The sequence below is a fragment of the Phyllopteryx taeniolatus genome, chromosome 21 (genome assembly GCF_024500385.1).
Source record: "Phyllopteryx taeniolatus isolate TA_2022b chromosome 21, UOR_Ptae_1.2, whole genome shotgun sequence".
Taxonomy (NCBI): Eukaryota; Metazoa; Chordata; class Actinopteri; order Syngnathiformes; family Syngnathidae; genus Phyllopteryx; species Phyllopteryx taeniolatus.
In genome coordinates this window covers 10,726,031-10,747,705 of record NC_084522.1, presented here as the reverse complement: position 1 = coordinate 10,747,705, position 21,675 = coordinate 10,726,031, and the positions used below count along the sequence as shown (strand labels likewise).

At 42.8% G+C, this 21,675-nt stretch overlaps 1 protein-coding gene across 2 annotated transcripts in view; it reads left to right on the top strand.

Moving 5' to 3' along the window:
• The first annotated feature begins 3,833 nt into the window (after positions 1 to 3,833).
• Positions 3,834 to 21,675, top strand: part of rapgef5a (Rap guanine nucleotide exchange factor (GEF) 5a) — a 41,442-nt gene continuing 23,600 nt past the window's right edge. The window contains exons 1-9 of one of the 2 annotated variants that reach the window (XM_061759662.1): positions 3,834 to 4,073; positions 10,752 to 10,802; positions 12,872 to 12,978; positions 13,339 to 13,460; positions 13,574 to 13,751; positions 17,352 to 17,433; positions 17,500 to 17,548; positions 17,652 to 17,725; positions 19,225 to 19,449. In XM_061759662.1, the coding sequence (XP_061615646.1) occupies positions 3,930 to 4,073; positions 10,752 to 10,802; positions 12,872 to 12,978; positions 13,339 to 13,460; positions 13,574 to 13,751; positions 17,352 to 17,433; positions 17,500 to 17,548; positions 17,652 to 17,725; positions 19,225 to 19,449 (1,032 nt within the window). In that variant the 5' untranslated portion in view covers positions 3,834 to 3,929. The remainder of the gene's footprint in view (positions 4,074 to 10,751; positions 10,803 to 12,871; positions 12,979 to 13,338; positions 13,461 to 13,573; positions 13,752 to 17,351; positions 17,434 to 17,499; positions 17,549 to 17,651; positions 17,726 to 19,224; positions 19,450 to 21,675) is intronic. The other variant, XM_061759663.1, reaches the window with a different exon arrangement.

Sequence of the window (21,675 nt, the reverse complement as noted above, 5' to 3'; positions counted from 1 at the left end):
ATGGGAAAGGAATGTGTGGAGTTTGCATAAGATGGCGCCTACCAGTGTGGTCGCCTCGGTAACGCGCTCTCTAGTATTGTCTTTGTTTTTGTGTTTTTCGTCCGTCTTTGGAGACCTTACACGACTCACTTACACAAGGGGAGACCTGCTAACCATCAAGGAGTCTACTCCAGACTTTCTGTCACCAACTTTCGAATATCCGCTCAGTTTTTTCCCCGAGTTACTCACCGGTGCGGCGTCCGCGGTTTTCGGCGCATGGAGACGGAAGCGGCGCCACAGAGGGAAGCGAGCCGGCATTCAGGTGAAACTCCGCAAGAGAGGACACAGATTGGCGTTCCCGTCGATCCACCTCGCGAACGTACGCTCCCTACCCAACAAAATGGACGAGCTTCATCTTCTGTTAAAGACAAGTAAAGACTTCGGACGTTCCGCGGCCATGTGCTTCACGGAGACCTGGCTCTGCGACGCTGTACCTGATGCCGGCATTATGCTTCCCGGTTTCCACATTCATCGAGCGGACCGCGACATGGAATCATCGGGGAAAACAAAGGGCGGCGGGATATGCCTCTATATCAACGAAAAATGGTGTACGGACGTCACGGTGATCAGCACACACTGCAGCCCGCATTTGGAGTCGCTATTCTTAAATTGTAAACCATTCTACTCCCCACGTGAGTTCGCATCATTCATTCTCGCTGCCGTCTATATTCCGCCTCAAGCTAACACGAACGCCGCATTGCTAACGCTCGCCGATCAAGTCAACGAAATTGAAAAAAAACACCCCGACTCACCCCTCATTATTCTCGGGGACTTTAACAAAGCTAAACTCAACCACGAACTCCCTAAATACAAGCAGCACATCGACTGTCCTACCAGGGAAAATAATACTTTAGACCACTGCTACACCACGGTAAAAAACGCATACCGTGCTATACCTCGTGCAGCCTTGGGCTCGTCTGATCACTGCTTAATTCACTTAATACCGACGTACAGGCAAGAACTTAAATGTGCGAAGCCTACAGTGAAAACAGTCAAAAAGTGGACAAATGAAGCCAAGATGGAACTTCAAAGCTGCTTAGACTGCACAGACTGGAGTGTCTTTGAAAATTCAGCTGGCAGCCTGGATGAATATACGGACACTGTTACATCCTATATCAGTTTCTGTGAAGAGGTCTGTGTTCCAACCAAATCATTTCGCACATTCAACAACAATAAGCCGTGGTTCACTGCTAAACTTAAGCAGCTTCGCCAAGCTAAGGAGGACGCATATCAGAGCGGGGACAGGGCCCTGTATAATCGAGCTAGAAACCAGCTGACTAAAGAAATTAACATTGCAAAGAGGATCTATACAGCAAAGTTGGAAAAACAGTTTAGCACAAACGACTCTAAATCAGTCTGGCATGCATTCCAGTCGCTGACTAATTACAAGCGACGATCCCCCCAAGCTGAGAACAATAGCACACTAGCCAACGACTTGAATACCTTCTACTGCAGATTTGAAAAGGACAGTTTCACACCACACACCAACCCGGCCGCACCCGCGACCACAATCACACCTCTGACCTCTGCGTTAACCATCCATGAACAGGATGTGAGACGCATCTTCAAACAACAAAAGATTAACAAAGCGGCAGGCCCGGACCACGTGTCTCCATCCTGCCTCAAAGTCTGCGCGGACCAGCTCGCGCCAGTCTTCACTCAGATCTTCAACAGATCACTGGAAATGTGCGAAGTTCCATCCTGCTTCAAACGCTCCACCATCATCCCAGTCCCCAAGAAACCTGCAATCTCGGGTCTGAATGACTACAGGCCTGTCGCTTTGACATCTGTGGTCATGAAGTCCTTTGAACGTCTTGTGCTGGACCACCTCAAGAGTGTCACAGGTCCCCTGCTGGACCCCCTGCAGTTTGCCTACCAAGCGAACAGATCTGCGGATGATGCAGTCAACATGGGACTGCACTTCATCCTAGAACACCTCGACAGTGCAGGGACCTACGCGAGGATCCTGTTCGTGGACTTCAGCTCAGCGTTCAACACCATCATCCCTGATCTCCTTTCATCCAAGCTTCTCCAGCTCAGCGTCTCACCTGCCATCTGCCAGTGGATCTACAGCTTTCTGACGGGCAGGACACAGCAGGTCAGGCTGGGGGAGGCCACCTCATCCACACGCAGCATCAGCACTGGGGCGCCCCAAGGTTGTGTCCTCTCTCCGCTGCTCTTCTCTCTCTACACGAACGACTGCACCTCAGCGAACCCGACTGTCAAACTCCTGAAGTTTGCAGATGACACCACTGTCATCGGCCTCATCAAGGACGGTGACGAGTCTGCATATCGACAGGAAGCGGAGCGGCTGGAGCTGTGGTGCGGCCGACACAACCTGGAGCTGAACACGCTCAAGACTGTAGAGATGATCGTGGACTTCAGGAGGCATCCTTCGCCACAGCTGCCCCTCACGCTGTCCAGCTGCCTTGTGTCAACCGTCGAGACCTTCAAGTTCCTGGGAATTACAATCTCCCAGGACCTGAAGTGGGCGACCAACATCAACTCCGTCCTCAAAAAGGCCCAGCAGAGGATGTACTTCCTGCGGCTTCTGAGAAAGCATGGCCTGCCACCGGAGCTGCTGAGACAGTTCTACACAGCGGTCATCGAATCAGTCCTGTGTTCTTCCATCACAGTCTGGTTTGGTGCTGCTACAAAAAAGGACAAACTCCGACTGCAACGGACAATCAAAACTGCTGAAAGGATTGTCGGTACCCCCCTACCCACCCTTGAGGACTTGCACGCTGCCAGAACTAAGACAAGGGCGTGCAAAATCCTCTCGGACCCTCCCCACCCTGGTCACCAGCTCTTCCACCTCCTTCCCTCAGGTAGGCGCAACCGATCAATGCAAACTAGAACTAGTAGACTTTCCAACAGCTTCTTCCCTCTTGCGATCAACTTCTTAAACACCTAACCTATAATTCCATTACAACAAGCTGGCAATTTTTTGACTTGAGTTCGTTGTCACATTTCTGTATTATGTATTACTCGTGCACTCACTGTAGTTGTCTCGCCGTGCTGCACTATTTGCATATAGTGGCCACTCATGCCAGAGTAGTATCTGCTCCATTTGCACACTGATTGAGGAGTATCTGTAACATTTGCACAACCATTGTCCCAGATTATCGCAGTACTCGTCACTTTAAACCGCATACACTCCTTGAAGTCTCAGTGCCCTTTGCACAATGGTCATTGCACCGGACTATTGCGTTATTAGCCATTCCAACTGAGGACTCTGCATCTTTTTGCACAATTGTTGTTTGTTGTTGTTTTTTGTCAATGTCTTTATGTCTCCAAAGTGTTCTGTAAATTGACTGTCTGTTGTACTAGAGCGGCTCCAACTACCGGAGACAAATTCCTTGTGTGTTTTGGACATACTTGGCAAATAAAGATGATTCTGATTCTGATTCTGATTCTGATGATTTGAGATGTTTTGAGTTACAAGTGTGGTCTAGGAACGAATAAACTCGTATCTCAAGACACAACTGTACTATACAAATGCAATTTACTCGTACCTATTTCTTGAGTGCCCCCTCCCCAAAATGTACATGTTATTAATGCAACGAGGGAAATTGTATAAGGCAACGTAATGACATCCACGCGAATGGTGGGAGTGAACCCCCCCCCCCCCCCCCCCACAGTTCTTCATCACAATCACGCGCACGCCTAGTCACGCTGCCTGCTGTCTGTCCTGAGGTGTGCGGTGCTGCGGAACAACTGAAGTAGCTCGTTAAACGTGCGTTGCAGATGCACGGCGCTGCTCCGTGAGAGCAGGAAGGAAGGGGAAGGGGCAGGGGAAGGGGAAGGGGAAGGGGGGAAATGGCGGAGCGGCACGGCCGACGGTGCGCCTGTTGAGGAGCGACTCGAGGACACGCACACACTCAGCCGTCATGGAGGACTCGGAGCCCGCAGAGGACGGCCTGCTCGCCGGCTTGCGGTGGAACCGGAGCGCGCGGGATCAAACTCAGCTCAAGCACAAAATCCGGGACCTGCCGGGACTACTTAAGCACGGGCTGCACCTGCGGAAGAAGAGCGTGAGTATGTCGGTGTTGCGTGTCACCTTCCGCGTTTGATGCTGCTTGTTGACTGTTGAGACTGTTTGAACGTTGAAAGCGAGGCTGAGGCTGCTGCTGCTGCTTTTGTGGCCACGTCACGACTTGTCCCAAGCGTGACTGTCGCGGGGGCCACCGCGCGCCCGTATGCGCCTTAGTGCCTCCGTAGTGCCGCCAAGACACCACCATACCTTCACACTCTGGTAGTCAAGGCAACCGCCCTCAGGTTCTACTGCACCCGCGGCCGTATTGCTGATCATGCGTGTCGCACATGTATGTCAATTCAATGATTCCATCGTCGACCCAGTGTGAAAAAAACAACAACACAAAAATCCATCCATCATTCACAGGCCAGACGTAACATTTTAAATGATGTGATGAAAGGATCATAAATCTTGCTGCGGGGGCATCCTCAGTGGATTATTATTTCATACAGTGGCTATCTTGGCTCCATTGACCCAAAGTGATTTACTGTATATAAATATGGTACTGTAAGGGTCTGTACCATTATTCACAAGTAACTACTTTGCGGTCGTTTTAAGTTTTTGACTCGAGAGCTAAATGTTCCCATTTCTCAAATTTTATTCCCCTCTTAGAATGAATAAAATGTCTAATCTAGCTAGCCAGCCATCCTGAGGAGTTGCTCTTATGTTCTCACTGCCAAGGGTTGGTTGTTCATGTTTGTAACCTTCTGCTCAAAGATATGACAATCGCGGACAATTCCGTTGTATATATGCAGATGCTTGTACTGTGTATCGGCTCAGATCTCGTCGCTTCAGGGTTGTCATTTGCTGTGCTTATGTTGGATCTTAGAAAAACAAAACTAAGTTGTAAAAAATGTGGCTACTGTTATGGTGTAGGATTTTGCAGGTGGCTCATGCTTTTCAGTGCTCTGAGCGTTCTGATTGCTTTTTACGAGTCAAATGTGGAATGCTACAAAGATCTAATCTAAAACACAGTTTCTACGACCTCACAATTGATCCCATAACTCGCCAACGACTTAAATAAGGAAAATAAATACGCATACAGTACCTGATTCCAACATTTTCCATTCAAATTCAAAGGATGAAGGCAAACCAAAATGTACCATTATAAAAGAGAAATGTATTCTCTTTCATAAAAGATACCTATAGATTCTCTTTTTTGTTGTTTATGGAAACACAATAGAGACAAGGCCCTGTTGCATTTTCATGCAGCCGTGTTAGATTTGTGATTGACAGTTTCGCCAAAGTAGGACTTAACTTGGCATCGCAGCCATGGAATCCATAACAACCACTTCACGGAACATCGCTAATGCCATCTACGACCGCCAGTTCTTCTTGTCGCTGTGGGAATCCAGCGGTTAAAACACCGAAAGTGTTTTGGGATCGTAGTCTGTGGTATATTTATGGTTTAAACGATTAATATGGGCAATTGTAATCATTTTTATAGGTGTGTCAATTATTTGCAGAAATTCACTATTCGCGGTCGCTCTTGGTCCTTATCCCCCACGAAGGTGTCCACTGTTCAGGAACATGAGAAAACCTAGGAGAGGTTCATTGTTTTGTGATGCGGTTGGCTGCAATAATACATTTGTAGTCTTTGCTAAGGCAGAATTGGATAGAAACTGTGTGCTCCTTTCACATCAACTGACATTTACACTTTTATTTCAGTCTTGAGAAACTCCCATCGATTTTATCGTGTTTTGCGCTGTAGTACATTACCACAACAAATTAGAATGGTGTAAAAACCAATAATCCACGTCTCCTCCTCAGGCCACACATGAATTTCTTTTTTTTTTTGTCTAATAGGAGAAAAACCATATGACATAAGCAGTTTTTCCTTAACCTTTAAAGCTAACCTATCAAGGCATTGATCGCCTTTCAGCGTCACCTTGGAGAGAGTTCACAGTCTTACAGTGATCTATATTGTAATTTATTCTAATATTCCATTATTGGACCCTTCTGGGCTTTAGTTTTGACTTCAGATGGAACATTTGCTTGAGGTAACACTTAAAACCTAGTTGTCAACTAACTTGCCGTCGTGGTGCTCTGTCCAACTTTGCGGATGCACACACTTGACTTCGCGGGTCAAATGTCAACATTTGATTTGCTCTCTGTCAGTCAGGCCAAATTGCGCAGCGACCATTATTAATACATTTGCGGTTGTAAGTCGGTCATACTACACACACCCGGTAGTATTTTGTGCCATTACCCGATAATTGTGACTGGATCCTTATCTATGTCTGGTTCAGACATAAACCGAAAAGAAATCCCAGTTTTATCAAACTATACAACAAAGTAAAAACCACAAGAAAACGGGAACCAATGGAGGCTTAGTTTAGGATGATGTCATATAACCAGTTAAAGGACAAAGGAATCTTCACGACACACTGGTTTATTTGCCTTTCGCTTGACTAATGGCTTCTGACAAATGGGTCATAGTCTTTTAATTGGACATGTGGATGAGTGTGATGTTGTTCAAAACATGTTTTGGAGTGATTATGGCTCATGAAATACACATTTTCAGCAACCATACTTTAAAATCTGTCTTCTTGATGCAGTTTCCTTTGGTACAAGCAGCAGAGCTACTGCTTTGATATGTTAGTCTGCCAGCAATATTGCAGAGCCCTGTAACTGCATTATACATTAGTTTAGGAAAGACAGAAATCAGGCTATGAAAGACAAAACGGTCACAAATTCACCCAGTTGCAATGCAATATGTAATATATATATCATAATATATGCTGAAGAGGCAAAGACAAAATAAACAGATTCATAAATATAAAACAAAATTGAAAATACATGCAAATAATGTAAGTCTTAACCTTCAAGCTTCAAGTAAGTCTCAAGTTACTTTGGCAGAAATTAAGCATGTCGAGTCCCCCACTAAATTTCAAGTCATACAAGCTTGCTCAGTTTCAGCATATATTTGATAGACAATAAAATGTTTTTCCACATAAAAGTGAAACGAACAACTGAGAGTATGAAATACATTTTTTACATACTTGTATTTTTTATAAAAATAAGATGTTTTTTCCTAAAGTGAGTGTTTACAGCGACCATTGTATACCGAATAAATTGTGACGTTAACATAGCTTAACTGCGTCTGGGATTCATAGCAACGAATGAAGTTAGACAGCGTAGTTATGTCGTTCTGATCAAAAAGATAATCCTTGAATTCAAATATAATCGTCTTTGGCGCTCTGTCCGTGATACTCGATTCATGAGGCGGCATCTGCATAGAACATAGTGGTTGGTGGGTGCGCAAATTTGCTGCACGCATGACCCAAAAAAATAACTTTTCTTTCAAAAGGAGAAGGCACGCTATCTTAAATTTAGATTTTCATATGTACACAATATGTGCCTAATGAAATGTCCATTCAGGGTACTGTATATCAGTTGAAGCAGTTGGCTAATTTGTTTCTTGTGTAGTGGTGATTCGTATTGGTAGTGTATTCTCAAATTGCCAGCTGACAAAATGCACTACAGCTCACATAATCATAATCATTATGTTTTGTAACAACATGCACTAGCAGGGTTTTCCTGGCTTAAATTGAGGCAGAAGTGATACCATTCTGCTCATTCGCACAGATGCTCATGCCGCACCCCAACTGCCACAAAGAAAAATACATTTTCTTTGAAGTATTTACATGCATTTTATTGTGCTTCGACATTTTCTCTCTCTTAAAACACTCGTGACCACCTCGCCTTGACAAATACCATCTTATTTTACAATACCCTGAATAATGTAGATGAATGTAGATGACCCCTAGACCAAAGGACAAGATGTGACTTTATTAGAAAAGTTCCTTCTCGTGTGTCCTTTTATGCAGCGGCGCTTTGATGTCCCCATTTTGATTTTCTCGTTTGTGACCGATCTGTCAAGGAGTCAAACAGGAGTGTGAATGTCTGCGTGTGTGCGCGTGTTGTTTTCAATCTAATCTGAGAGGAATCCATTCCTGGCAGATAATGACCTCACGCTCCGCTGCTGCGCTCTTTCGCTCGCAAAGACACACTTTGAAGTCATCGCACAGATAAGCGTGTCAGCATGTGCTCCCGCTTTATAGCCCTCATCTCTCTTCTCCGCTGACAACAAATGTGCACCCCCCGTGATGGAGGCACGGCGTTTTGAGGAAAAGAAGGAATCAAAGCACTAACACAAAGACTTGAGTGTGCAGTGCAGTTGTAAATGAGTCACCGAGTGGTAAGTTTGTAAGAAGAGATGGTGGAGGAGAAAAGCAGACTTTGGGAGAGATCGGTGCTCACCGGACAGAAGACAAAGAGATGGAGAGATAAAATAGAGCGAGGACAAAGCAGCAAGGCAAGGAGGATGTGAGTGTCACTCAGTCTGCGGTGCCCCACTTCACCCGCAGTCCCATCACTACTGCTCTGCAGGAAACAAAAATGGCAACCATTGCGCATTTAAAAGTTAAAGAAACATACATTTCTAGCAGGTCAAGAGTTGCTTTGTTGGAGAACAATTAACCAGGTGTCCGCTGCAAAGTGAAGTCCTGTACATGAATGTGTTTCCTGCAAGGGAAATTGTTGCGATGCTTCATATGGTTGCTATCAATGAAAATCATGTACAGTATTACACTACAGTCCATTTTGGGAGGCTGCGACATCTGTTGCAGAGGCGAGCTGTCGCCATCATTAAACCGGGCAATGTTATAAATAACAATCTAATATTCTTAACGGTCAAACATGTTTGAGCATTCAGGGCCTTATGCTGACTTGACATGATCATAGTTTATATTCATAGGAACATTGGTACTTATTCCATAGTTCTGGATTTAAAAATGAAGTCTGCAGAAAAAAAAGACACCCAGGAGTCATTTCTGTTGACATACTGCATTTGATTTTCAGCCCAATATTTATTATTTTTATTTTTTTTGTAGCACAATATGGTACTCTAGAGAAGCTCCCATTAATATTGTCATTACTCTAAAGGGGCTCCCCTACACGACATCCCTTTAGTCAATGTTGTGATGTTTTGACTTCCTTGTCTGTTATCGTGTTAACTCGTGCATTTGTCTCTCTTTCCTCTCTCGCACGTTTGCTGTCTTCATCGTGCTCCATGTTCTCTTTATCATGAACACAATTAAATATGATCTCTCCTCAGCTCATTTGGCTCCCTCTCCATCTGTCACGCTCGCATCCGTGTCATGGATATTCATTGACTTTTATGAACGGGTACTTTGCCTCTCTTTCTCCCCTTGCATAGAAGCATGTGCATTGATCTTCCACTACGGTATATTACTTACCTTTTCATTCGTGCCATCCTTTGATGATCTCCGAATCTCTCCATTTATCATCATCATGTGGGCAGCGTTTGTTCTCTACGATAGTTTTCCGTCCCACAACTGTATCAGCCGTCCAGGTTTCCTGCCTGCACTCCTATTGTACGACGTTGTCTCATTGTTTTTCAATTGTTTTAACATAAAAACCATTGGAGTAAAAGCATGTCATGTGTTTTATCATCACAAGTCCACTGCCAATGTATGTTCTGAAATGAAGCGATGCGTATAGGGTCCACGGAGGCCACAGATCTGCGTGATGTCAACCATGTTTCAAGAAAACCATGTTTAAAACATGATGCCGTTTAAAGTACTACACTATCCACAATGTTTCTTTTCTTGGAGCTCATTTTAACTGCCCGATGGAAACATCATGCTGCGGTGGGGAAACTACAGTAGATGACAACTTACTGTATAACCAACCGCTAGAATAATAATGGGGGCTTTATGTGAAGAGGAAGCGTACCGGCCAGCCCCAAGGCCTGGTCCACACGCTGCCTGTCAAGTCAGACTTCTTTTTTCCCCCCCCTCTTCGCTATTCCGCATTTCTCTGTGTGACACGCATGCTCTCACCACCAACAACAAGGCGCTCTAAAGCGACCAACCAAGCCTGCGGACTATCTGAAGGGAAGATGGATTTCCGGTTGTGTTAGCACAGCTTCACATCGCAGTGGCGCCAGATAACCACCGACGTGAACGAAGCCGCTCAAGTTCTTAAATAGTGGGGAGAGGCGACTCATGCCGGACTCCCAAATGCGTCACGTAGCGCCGGCCAAAAAAATCTGGAAAAATCAAAAATGGTAAAAAACAGTTTCATGCTATAGCTTTAGAGTTGATTATGACATAGATCTCAGTCTTTGCAATTCATTTAACATGGTCTTTAACCTTTCATTCATTTGCATTGTCATTTTTGCAGTCTTTCTGCCATTGTAATCCGTTTTATGAGCAGCGTTTCACCTCGGTGTGACTATAAAATCAGTTGGCACGATAATAATCCATAAAGATTAAGCGCCTATTTCCTGGAAAGGGAAGTAGGGCTAGCGTGGGTGTGCCCAGGGCAAAGGCTTTACAACATGGCGTGGATCACTAAGAATAGTGATCACAGTGTCACTGTGCCTCCTTGTACTGGCGAGACAGGAAAAGTGTCGTATTTCATCGATTTCAGGTCAGATAGTCGTCATGCTCACGCAAAAACCGCCCTCTTGAGTAAAGTGAATCACGTTAACAGGTGATTGAGAGATGGTTGTTGATGCCGTTAAATTGTATACTCGGTGACTAATGTGTTTGGGATTGAAAAACTGGTCTTTCTCATGTTGTGTTTATTCAGTGTATTTACACGTGTGCGTGCATGCTTGGCTTCTGTGTGTTTTGTTTTTCAACAGCAATCACCTGACACAATCCCTGGACCAAGTGCTGGCTCTACGGTAAACAAGGTGAGGGTTTGCGCATGCGCACCCACACCCACACACACACACACACACACACACACACACACAGATGATGTAATCTCTCCAGCTATGAGGCGACAGTGTGTTTGTTTAGCCTCAATACAGATGAGCTCAGTGCTGATTTTCACCTTGGGCCTTATTCTAGGCCATTTTCACAAATTGCAGCACACACATAATGACCTGGGAAGGTGAAGTGTTTTGAAACACAGTCATTTATCTTCATTTTACTCTTGAAATTCTCACAATATTGATGAATGATAGCTAATCAATAAACAGTAGGGAATACATTTGTATAGTGATGACCTCAACAAATGCATAACTTTGAAACGTCAACGGCGCTACTCTTGCTAATGCTAACCGCTTTTGACACTTAAGGTCAATTTCTTAAATGTAGCGTGTCAATTTGTCGTTAATGGTTTTTGGTCATAGAAAAATTGGAACTCTGAAAGAAAACACGGTTCAGCAAAGGCAAAGCACGAAACTGTCACCGTTGCTCAAATCTAGACGCACTCAATGAATTTGTTGAACAAGCGGCTCTATCGTTGTAGCACTGCAGCGCATCAACGTGTGAGGTCTGCCTGTGTAGCTTTCGCTGAATCCAGGCATCACTTTGCTGCACCAAACAGTATCAGGGATTCTGTTTTACAGCTAGAAGAAAGCTTTTAATCCCTGCCCTGCGCCAGGCTAAAATAAACATCCTGTTTTGCGCCAAGGCTTCAATTTGAGCAGTAACTGATAGGAACTTGAATTCAAAAGGCTAATATGAAGATTCTTCACGAAATTTCAAATTTCGCCCAACACTTTTCTTTTTTTGCCTGGCATTTAAAAGGATATAATTTAGTGATGGGAATCGCAGGCTTACTTGTAACACATCACAAAGAAGGGAACATTTTTCCACTTTACAATAGGGTTACCCATATAAAGGTTAAAACATTTTTTGATGAATTGGTTAATAACAAATTTGTTTATGCTTTATGAAATTATAAAGAAAGTGATGATAAAGTGTGACAGTAGTTTGCACGGAATAGATACAGTTTATTCATGATTTATAAAGTATTAATAGCACCTACTTACAATATAAACCTTTTATATACCCTTTAAAAGGATAACTTAGTGTAAAGTGGCGCCATTGTCTTTTTTCACATGAAGCATCCTTTCATTATTTTTCAATGCCACTTGTCTTCATTAGGGTCAAGGGTGAGCTGGAGCCTATTCCAGTTGACTTTGCGACAAAAGGCAGGGTACATACACCCTGGACTGATCACTAGTCAATCACAGGCCACATATTGACAAACAAATCAATCACACTCACATTCACACCTACAACTAATTTAGAGTCTTCAATTAACCTAACAGGCATGTTTGGGGATGTGGAGAAAAGCACAGAGATGCTCCAGCAGAGATTCAAACCCAGATCTCCTGACCGTGATGTGACCCACGAACCAGAAAATTGCACCGTACTGACCCAGATAAACATGTGTTTATCAACAAATGAAAATGTGTTTTATATTACATAAAACATTTTCACTTGTTGTGTCAATATGCAGTGTTGACAAAATAAGGAGGAGAACACTGAGAATCACATCGCAGTAGTGTATATTATTTCGGCAAACTCAAGTCTACAATGGTCCAGAGTTGGATAATAAATAGCAACAGAAACGCATGGCCCGCCGAGCATTTATATTATGAAGAGCACTGGATTATTTGTTGCATTACTTTAATCGCCCCCCCCCCCCCAAAAAATTGGTTGATTAAAATGTAATGAATTCATTTATCTCATTTAATAATTGTTGAATTGTATTTATTATAATTTGTACAAGTAATAATACTTAGATTAAGGGTGAATAATAAAAATTCAAAAAATGAGAATTACCAATTATTTTATTATTAAAATAAACATGTTTTACAAATTTTATCTCCACATTTTCAATACCCCCCGCCCCCAATATATAAATGACCTGGTGCATCTGTCGGTTTTTAAAAATCAAATGTAGCCTTTGAGAACAAAAATTCCAAGTTGTGTTTCTCTTTGTGTTTTTGTGTGTGTGCCTCAGTCATGCTCCCAGAGTTTTCCTTGTGCTGGCCGAGCTGTGAGAAATGGCTTCCTGTCGCATGGACCATATCCAGCTAAAGACAAGATACACCTGGCCAGAATCATACGGTACACGTGTGTGTGTGTGTGTGTTTTTCTATAGGAATTGATCAATGTATGTAATGAAGTATAATGACTGATTAACCAGTCTAGAGTAGATCCTAGTTCTAGCCTTTTAGTCAAGCTGCATGCAGGAAAATAATGTAGTTACGCAATAGTATACTAAGGATGTATGCAAAACTAAAGTGAAGAGCACATTTACATTAGGTATCATAGCAAGTGTACATTTTGGGGGAATTATTGTAATAATTTCCAGAAAATTGAAAGGCTCGATGGATAATCATTTCATGGGAAAGACATGATCATCATGAGCAGGTTTAATGCGTATGCATCATGGAATCCCACAATGAACGTAGCTGCGTTTGACAGGCGCAGTTATGTGGGTGTGGAGCTCGTGCAGTGGCTGTGTGAGCAGTGTGTGTACGTGCGCTGTCGGACCACCGCTGTGCGCGTCTGGCAGGTGCTGCTGGAGCTGGGAGTCCTCCTGTCTGGTAAATCCTAAAATTCCATTGTCTGCTCATGTGATAAATGTTAAGTTTGCCAAGAATATTGTCTTTTTGTAATAATTGCTTATCATTAGTATGACTGTGTGTTGTCTTGCCAGTGGACCAGCGCGTTGTCTTCTCAGACTCCAACACTTACTACCAGTTCAGTTTCGAGGAGTGCGACTCGACCTCCTGTGAGTTTCGTGCCAATGAAGCGGATTGGCCAGAGGCTGTTAGGCTCCTCCTACAACTTGCTCCGTATGTCCAGTTTCGCTCAGGAGACAGAACCAACAGCCCGTAAGTCTCCGTTAAAATCGGACTGTACAAGGGATGGATTGCTGGGGCTTAGGTTCAATAGATGGGTTGGGATGGATGTTGAAGAGATCAATCGATTTGATGACAATAATGCAAAGTCTCTTACACATACGGCGTAGGAGGCTGTACAGGTGGGCCTCTGTACATGGTCTCTTATTTTCATTTTATTCTAGAAAAGTGACAGCCATTTTGGTTCTTGAGCAAAACCAACCAATTCTGTCCCAACGCCAAACCAGAACAGCATTTTGGATGATGTTCCGTCCGTCAGTAACAGAGATGTGACAACACCATTAGCATTTCGATTGATCCACAGCTCTCGCTTTTAAACAGACGTCAATTTGGTGCCCTGTTGCTGGATTATTGATGTATTTCAAATAGGAGGGGAACAGCGACAGAATGCTCCTTGTTGCAAAACAAATAATAGAAATGATTGAAGTTACTCCAGACGCTAGCTGTTATTAACTGTACAGGGACTGTTTTAATTTAAAATTCATGTCACACAAGTATAAAATGAAAATGAATCACTGTGTAACGAAACAAACAAAAAAAAGAAAGTAAAACCACTCTCCCTTTGAAAAGATGCCTGATGCCTGGTCAAATAAACTTATTGTGCATTTGTGAGCAGGCAGACCATTTCCAATACTGCAATAAGTTCAGTTTCCCTTGTATGTTTATTATCACACTTTTTCAATCACCCATCTTTAATGACAAAAAAAAGAGAGTAAAGTGAAACACATTTCTGTCGTTAATCTTGTGGATGCTTACGGAGCTGAAGTGTCAACAGTTTTACTGACGTCTCGTACCTGACGATGGATGCGAACTCCTGTGTGGAGTTCTTCCTGTTCTTCCTGTGCTTGTGGTTATTTTCTCCGCGTACTTCAGCTTCTTCCCGCATTCCCAAAAAATGCATGTTAGGTTAATTGAATACTCTAAATTGGCCTTGGTGTGAATGTGAGTACAAATGGTTGTTTATTTGTGACGACCAGTCAGGAACCGCAACACACAATATACACGGTATATTCCCTCATACACTTTCCAATATCTTCCTCTAATTCCAGCACGAATCCAAATCGTTTTCAGGGTTCCAAGCCCTCGGTGTGCTTGTGTGTGACACACAAACACACACCTCCACATCCAGCGCGTGCCAGCTGAAGTTCTCTGCTTTGCTTCTATGGTGTGTGGGATTCCTGCTGAGGCTGCCACTGAACTCAATCTGTCACTCAGACAAATGAGCAAGAAGTAGTATGTGTGGCATTTATAAACACAACACCACATCAGCATTTTCATCTGTGTCAGTCTGCAAAAGGTGCAGTTAGGGCACCCTGACAGTGTACAGTGAACCTTTGCTGGAGGTTAGGGACCACGCGCTGCCACGAATAGCAAAAATCTGCCAATAATTGCAAATAATAATTCAATATTGGATCGCTGTATTCTATATCCTGCGATTGGCTGGCGACCAGTTCAAGGTGTACCCTGCCTCTCACCCTAAAGATAGCTGGGATGGGCTCCAGCACGCCCGCGACCCTAGTGAGGAGAAGCGGTACTGAAAATGGATGGATGGATGGAAGTATTGTTTATATTTAGTTAGGAGTTTTACCCTTATACATTGGGCTATAGGAAGGCATGCATATATCTAATACAGTAGCTCATCTAGTCCTCCTTTTATCTTAACTATGAGCCCAAATAATCTGTGCAGATCGTCAGTACAGATGCGATTATGTATTCAACGTTCTCACTCGGTCTGGCGCTTTTGACTGCACGCTGTTTCCCTTTGATTGCTGCATTTTTGCTCTGCCGGCACCTGCTGTCTCTCCACCGCACACACGCCCTCCCCCTTCATGTCCTTCGTCTGTCTCTCTTAATAATCTATTGGTGTCACGTTTGAAAACACTCGCAGATAAATCATCAATCTGCTTGTGACGCCTGCATAATGCACAAGTATGCTTTTGTTTAACATCCTTTCTGGAGATATTTTTCAAAGCACTCATGATTTTAGGGCATCCATAATGTTTAAGAATGTTATGCACGTGTGAAATGCCAAACTGATTGTTACTGGGCTTGCTGTTGCTTCTTTAGTGCACCTCCATATCTATTATGACAGGGTGCCTGCATCATATACTGTAGGAATAGCTGACAATTGCAAATTTATTATAATGCTTTATAATCCATAATAGTGTGTTGGTGTTAACTATAACTTTAGCTTTGAGTCCATTGGATAATTTACTGCACCTCTCAGTGAAATAAATTACTTCTCAATGTATGTTTAATTTTCTTGTTCCCACTGCAATCTTCATGCACCATAGCACTTTGGATGAATTATACAAATACCCCAAGGAAGGGGTGTGCGCACCTTTCCCACCAAGTGCTGGTACAGAAAAGTCTAATGATGTGGGAGCACTTTGACCTTCAGTTTATTAAACATGCTAAAACCAATCCATCAATTATATATTGTTTTATATATATTCATCAAAAAAAAAAAGAAAAAGCAACATCACAAATTTCTGTTAAGGCAAATGTAGGTTAGGTGACCCAGGGGTCACAAACATGCTTTCTTCGCAGGCCACATCGAAGTTCTGGTTACGTTATAACGGCGAAACCACATAAAGGTATAATTGCTACGGGTTAACGGCACTCACATGATATATTTTCTGTTCAGTACGAGTACTCTTTTATTCAGGGTTAGATTGTGCATGCGCTACATCCTGGAACATGATTACACCTTGCGGCATCCATGTTTTATGAAAAAACATGGAGGCGTTGCAAGAGATAGTCGTTGCTAATCCTCCACTGGTGCTGCTCTGTTGTGCCTGGAGAGCAAAAAAAAAAGACATTTAAAATCCTCAAAGTTTTACATGGGTGTTAATTACACACGATGACGTAATCTTAAGGAGGAAGACCATTCTAAACTTTTCTAAGTGAATGTATTAGATGAGGGGCCCTCGAGTGCACTCTGCCGGTCGGTGTTGAAGACAAGAAAAAAAACTCCAAGCTTGTGTTATTGCTGTGGGACTTTTATGTACATCTCACACAATGTAATGTATGTAGTTGCATTTTCACATATTTACCAGGGGTGGAAAACCCCCTCAGAAGAGTTTATGTAGTAGCAGGGTGTATAGTCATGTACAAACATTTATGTGAGCAGTTAGTCCTTGTAAATTGAAAATATATTTCTAAAATTGAAACACCACAGAGAAGAGTGTTGTTAACAACTCTGACAAATTCTAATAATTAAAGTTATAATAAAAAAGAAAATTAATTCCATATTGTGACATACAGTGTTTTAACTAAAGCATTGTGACACAAATAATAATTTTCCTAGTAATCCATTTTTACAATTATGTACCAAATAACACAATCACTCCCATTTACTGCCAATGGTGCTATTTAATGTAATTTAGCAAAAGCCTGAAACAGAAAGGAGCCCTCTCCTTATGTAATCTTACCATTAACAAAAAGTGTGAAGGTTGTAGTTCTTAAGTTAGTGAAACAGGGCACTATGGAGGTTTTTTTTTTGGGCCATAGTGGTCAGTCTTTCTTCAGAATACAATAAAATAAGTGAATCTGTTTTTGTGTCCCTCCAAGGTCAGAGGAGGACTCTGAGGGAAACCGGGATGTCTGCAGTGAGATCCTTCAGATGAACGCGCTAGAAAGGCTCACATCCACAGTAAGTCAATGTGTTACGGTGTTATCTACTGTGTCATTGTTTTTTTTTTCTCGCTCTCTCCAATAGGTACAAAGTGAGTTGGCAGCTGCTCTTGCCCGAAAGACGCGCAAAGCTTGTGAGTCAGAATGTATTTTCCTGCTCTCTTGGCACCACACGGAATTGCCAAAAAAAAAAAAAAAAATGTGTATTACATGACTCCTGTGTTTGATTGTTTGCAGTATCAGAGCAGGACTCTGACATGCCGGAGACGAGCCAGCAAGCCGTCCGCTCACCAAGTGCAGAGACCAGCCCGGTAAAACAACCATCCGTCTTCTGTAGCGCATATAGACAAACATTCAAACACACATTCACACCAGTGGACAATTTAGAGTCTTTAATGAAACTAAAATGCATATTTTTGGAGTGTGGGAGAAAGCTGGGGCACCTGGAGAAGCGCAGAAGGACATGCAAAATCCACAGAGGAAGGCCCGAGCTGAGATTTGAACCCCTAACCTCAGAACTGTGTTGCAGACATGCAAGCCAGTATTAGTAAAGTACAGTATACTCCCACTATTTGCGGGGCATAGCAAAAATCTGTGAATAATTCACACACATTATAATTGCAAAATAAAATATTTTTTAAACCCAAAACTTTCCTTTTGCACCACAAGGACAAAAAAAGGGGGTTGGTATATCTATCTTTGTCTGTACACATCTGCAAAGGGCTCAGTTGTTTGATACATTTTATTGTCAAACTGTATTGCAAACTGTTTTATTTTGCCGCTACTAATTGACCATCAGCTAACACCTGATGTATTTCATAAACTACAAAATGTGAAAAATAGCAGATGTCTGTAAATTAATTCCCGTGGTGTATGTTTTCACAAATGTACAAACACAAAAGGGATCAAGAAACAGTGTGACACACAATGTAAACAAACACTTAAAGGGATTTGTTTGTGTGTGTGTGCGTGCGCACATGTGTGTGCGTGTGTTATCAGGCCTTCCCCCAGATGAGCTGCGGTGGGGGGTGTTTTCGTAGTAAACAAAATGTGTGGGAGTGATGCCATCATGTTGTGAGTCTCCACTATTACACGGCGCTGTGGGATAGATAAGCACACGGGAAGTGTTACTCAACTCTTAAGGAAATTAAATATCCCATCCCTTCTTTCCCTAAAAAATAAGTCGAATACTCCCCCCCCCCCCCCCCCCCACACACACACACATTTCCCCTCATCATTTGCAGACATTGAGCATTAGTTTTGTCAGCACATTTATGTATTTTAGCTTTTTTTTTTTTTTTTTTACAAAATAACATTTTCATAATTGTATGCTTTGCTCTTAATTCAGCAAAGCTAACATGGGTAAAACTTTCTAAATCCTGATTAGAGGAGAGGGACGCACAAACCAACACACACTCTTCACACACACACACACACACACGCACGACCACTCCCACTTAGGGTGATAATCACTCGCACTCACTTTCTCTGCCAGATCTGCCGACATGGAGACAAAGGGAGAAGTGCAACAGATAGAGGGAATTACAGAGTATAATGTAGAATGAATACGATTTGAAATAATGAGGCTTTAGAGACGAATACCATAGATAAAGAGACCCGGATTACTTTTTTTTCTTTTTCCTCAAACAGGCTTAGTGAAAGTTATCACATACTTCTGGATCAGACCCAATTGTCCAGTTTCCGTTGGACCCATACAGTGAACCTCCATTCCGCCAGCAAATTTGTGACTGTTTCCTTCATGTCTTGGGACTGTGGGTTGAGATATGTGTTCATGCCCCCTGTATTGCAGCTGGGCGGCATGTGTGCTCTGCGAGTAAGTGGAGGCAACGATGGCGGAGGCGGCGGGACTGTGTGCGGCCGTGAGGAGCTGACCACCCGACTGGGCTTGGAGGCCGTTCAGCGGCTCGCCAAGGATGGCTGCCGACTGCTGCAGAACCACAACTACCGGTTACCTGACAGGAACCAGGCGGTGAGTAGAGGACGTGTCACGTGCCAGTCATTAATATCATTTACGGTATGCACATTCAAGCCACTTTTGGTGTTCTCTGAAATTATTGTAGGTGTGAGGCACATTATTGTTGTCATTTTTAAACATTGACATTTCCCGATTATTATTTGAATGTCACTTAGTAAAGCGCAACGTTCAGCAAAGATCTATTTAATAGCACCAAATATTTCACCTTAAAGTCTCTGTAAAATGAAAATAAGTGTCTTTCTAAATTTGACACACCATGCCAAATAGCCAAGTATATAAAATGAGACTTAAAAGAAGAAAAAAAAAATCTGTTGTCTCCACTCTCAAATTCTGTGGGCGTGTCCGCCCCGCTGAAAGATGGATGCTACTTCGTCTAGCATCTTATGCCTACACATCCGCTTACAGCCTGTATGTATCCCACCATGTCGTCGCAGGGCTTTCCACTCCGCGACAAGAGGCGCTAGCCACCAGCTAACTTGCGAGCTAACCGGGGATCCTCTCAGTCAGTGGACGTGGAGCTGGCTTAACCGCAGTGTCACATCCTCGCTTGGGAATTTAAATAACAACACCGAGCTGGTCTGTAAACTGTGGCATCCAGGGATGATGTATTTTTGTGGCATAGGCATGGCTGTCAAGCTAATTGCACACGGTAGTGGTAGAAATGGGCCTAGCAATTAACTCGTTAATTGCACCAGGTACTCATTGATGCGAACAAAGGCACTCAAGTTTTTATATAGTGGACTCATGCCAGATGCTAAGTGTGTTACTGGGCCCCGTTTTAGTCGCGGGCCAAAAAAATCTGGAAAACTGAAATGGTCATAAACAGTTTTAACGCTATAGCTACTCAGTTGAGTACTACATAGGTCTCAGTCTTTGCACCTTTTCAGCAAATATCTGCAAACATGTACAATGTATTTAGAAAAAAAAATCTATGAATTCACTTTAAACGGTCTTAAGTAAACTTAACAAATAGAGCCCTTTTGGCATTTACTGAAAATTTCAAAATTTCAAAAAGGAATGAAGTGAGGAAAAAAACCACAAATCTGAGCAATTTAACCAGATCTGTTCTAAAATGTATTGGATTCTTCCTTAGCCCATGCCTCCACCCTCCACAAGGTGGAAATGAGTAAAAGTACGTACTTAAATCTCATTCTTAGTGGTAATTACTTGTGGAGAGCATATGATGTAGCCAATCATGTAAATTTATCGCATATTTGACACTTTTATGAAAGTCACAGCACCTCATTTATTGCTGCACATGCGTATGATTAAGGCAGGTTAAATAACCACCACTTGACCGGCCGGCTAGTGTCAATGTTAGTAAAAGTATTAGTGTTACTTAATACTACAGTCTATACAGTATGCTTCAGCTCACAGGTGTATATTCATGCACCACTGATGTCGTGTTAGTCGCTGTGCGCTCATATAATGAGCGGGGCGTTAATGAAGCTGTGCTAATTCCGCTTACCCGAGGGCAAGAAATGAAGCGAAAGGAAATCTGCTTACACCCTCTGTAAAGTTTCTGACATCTGTCTCATGTCTCATCAGTCTGCTTTGTGATTTGATTATGCCCAGCCTTGGGCTTGCATGCAAGTGCAAAATGTCCCATAAAATGGGAAACTATGTAAGCGATTTAGCAGATTATTGATACTAGAGGTATAACAGCTAAATCATATTAGTTATTAGCAGATATATAGTCAAGTCGGCATGTCCTGATGATATTTTTTTTTTTTTACACCCCAGTCCGATTCACTTGAGTTTGAGTATCTGCCGATACCGAGTACCCATCCGATACATCTGCAAGGCATTAAGAAGTAAATAAGAGAGCACATCCAAATTGTCTCAACTGTCTGAATTATTTTTTTTTTTATTGGAGGAAAGATAGCGCGAAATGACACTTTTTTATATTCATAGGAATGAATCAGATTCACAGAATGCAACATTGCACAAGTAAAACGCATAACTCGACTTCAAACAGTAAACACCAACGTTGTCGTAGAAGTCATTTAGGTAAAGGTGCCGCTTAAACAGCACGCCTGCTAATAGAACGGATGCAACTGATGTCGCTCCTCTTGTCTTTTGTCAATCAGCGTATCCCGTAATGCAAGCTGACTTGTGGTCTCCTTGTTTTGGTCCATGTTTGAACAAATACAACCGGTCTTAAAAGTTGCAGTTTGAACAAACGATACGCATTTTTGTGGAATCCCAGCACTCGTGTGTTTTCTGGCTCTCGTATTTTTCACGCCACCACATCAACCTGAAAGT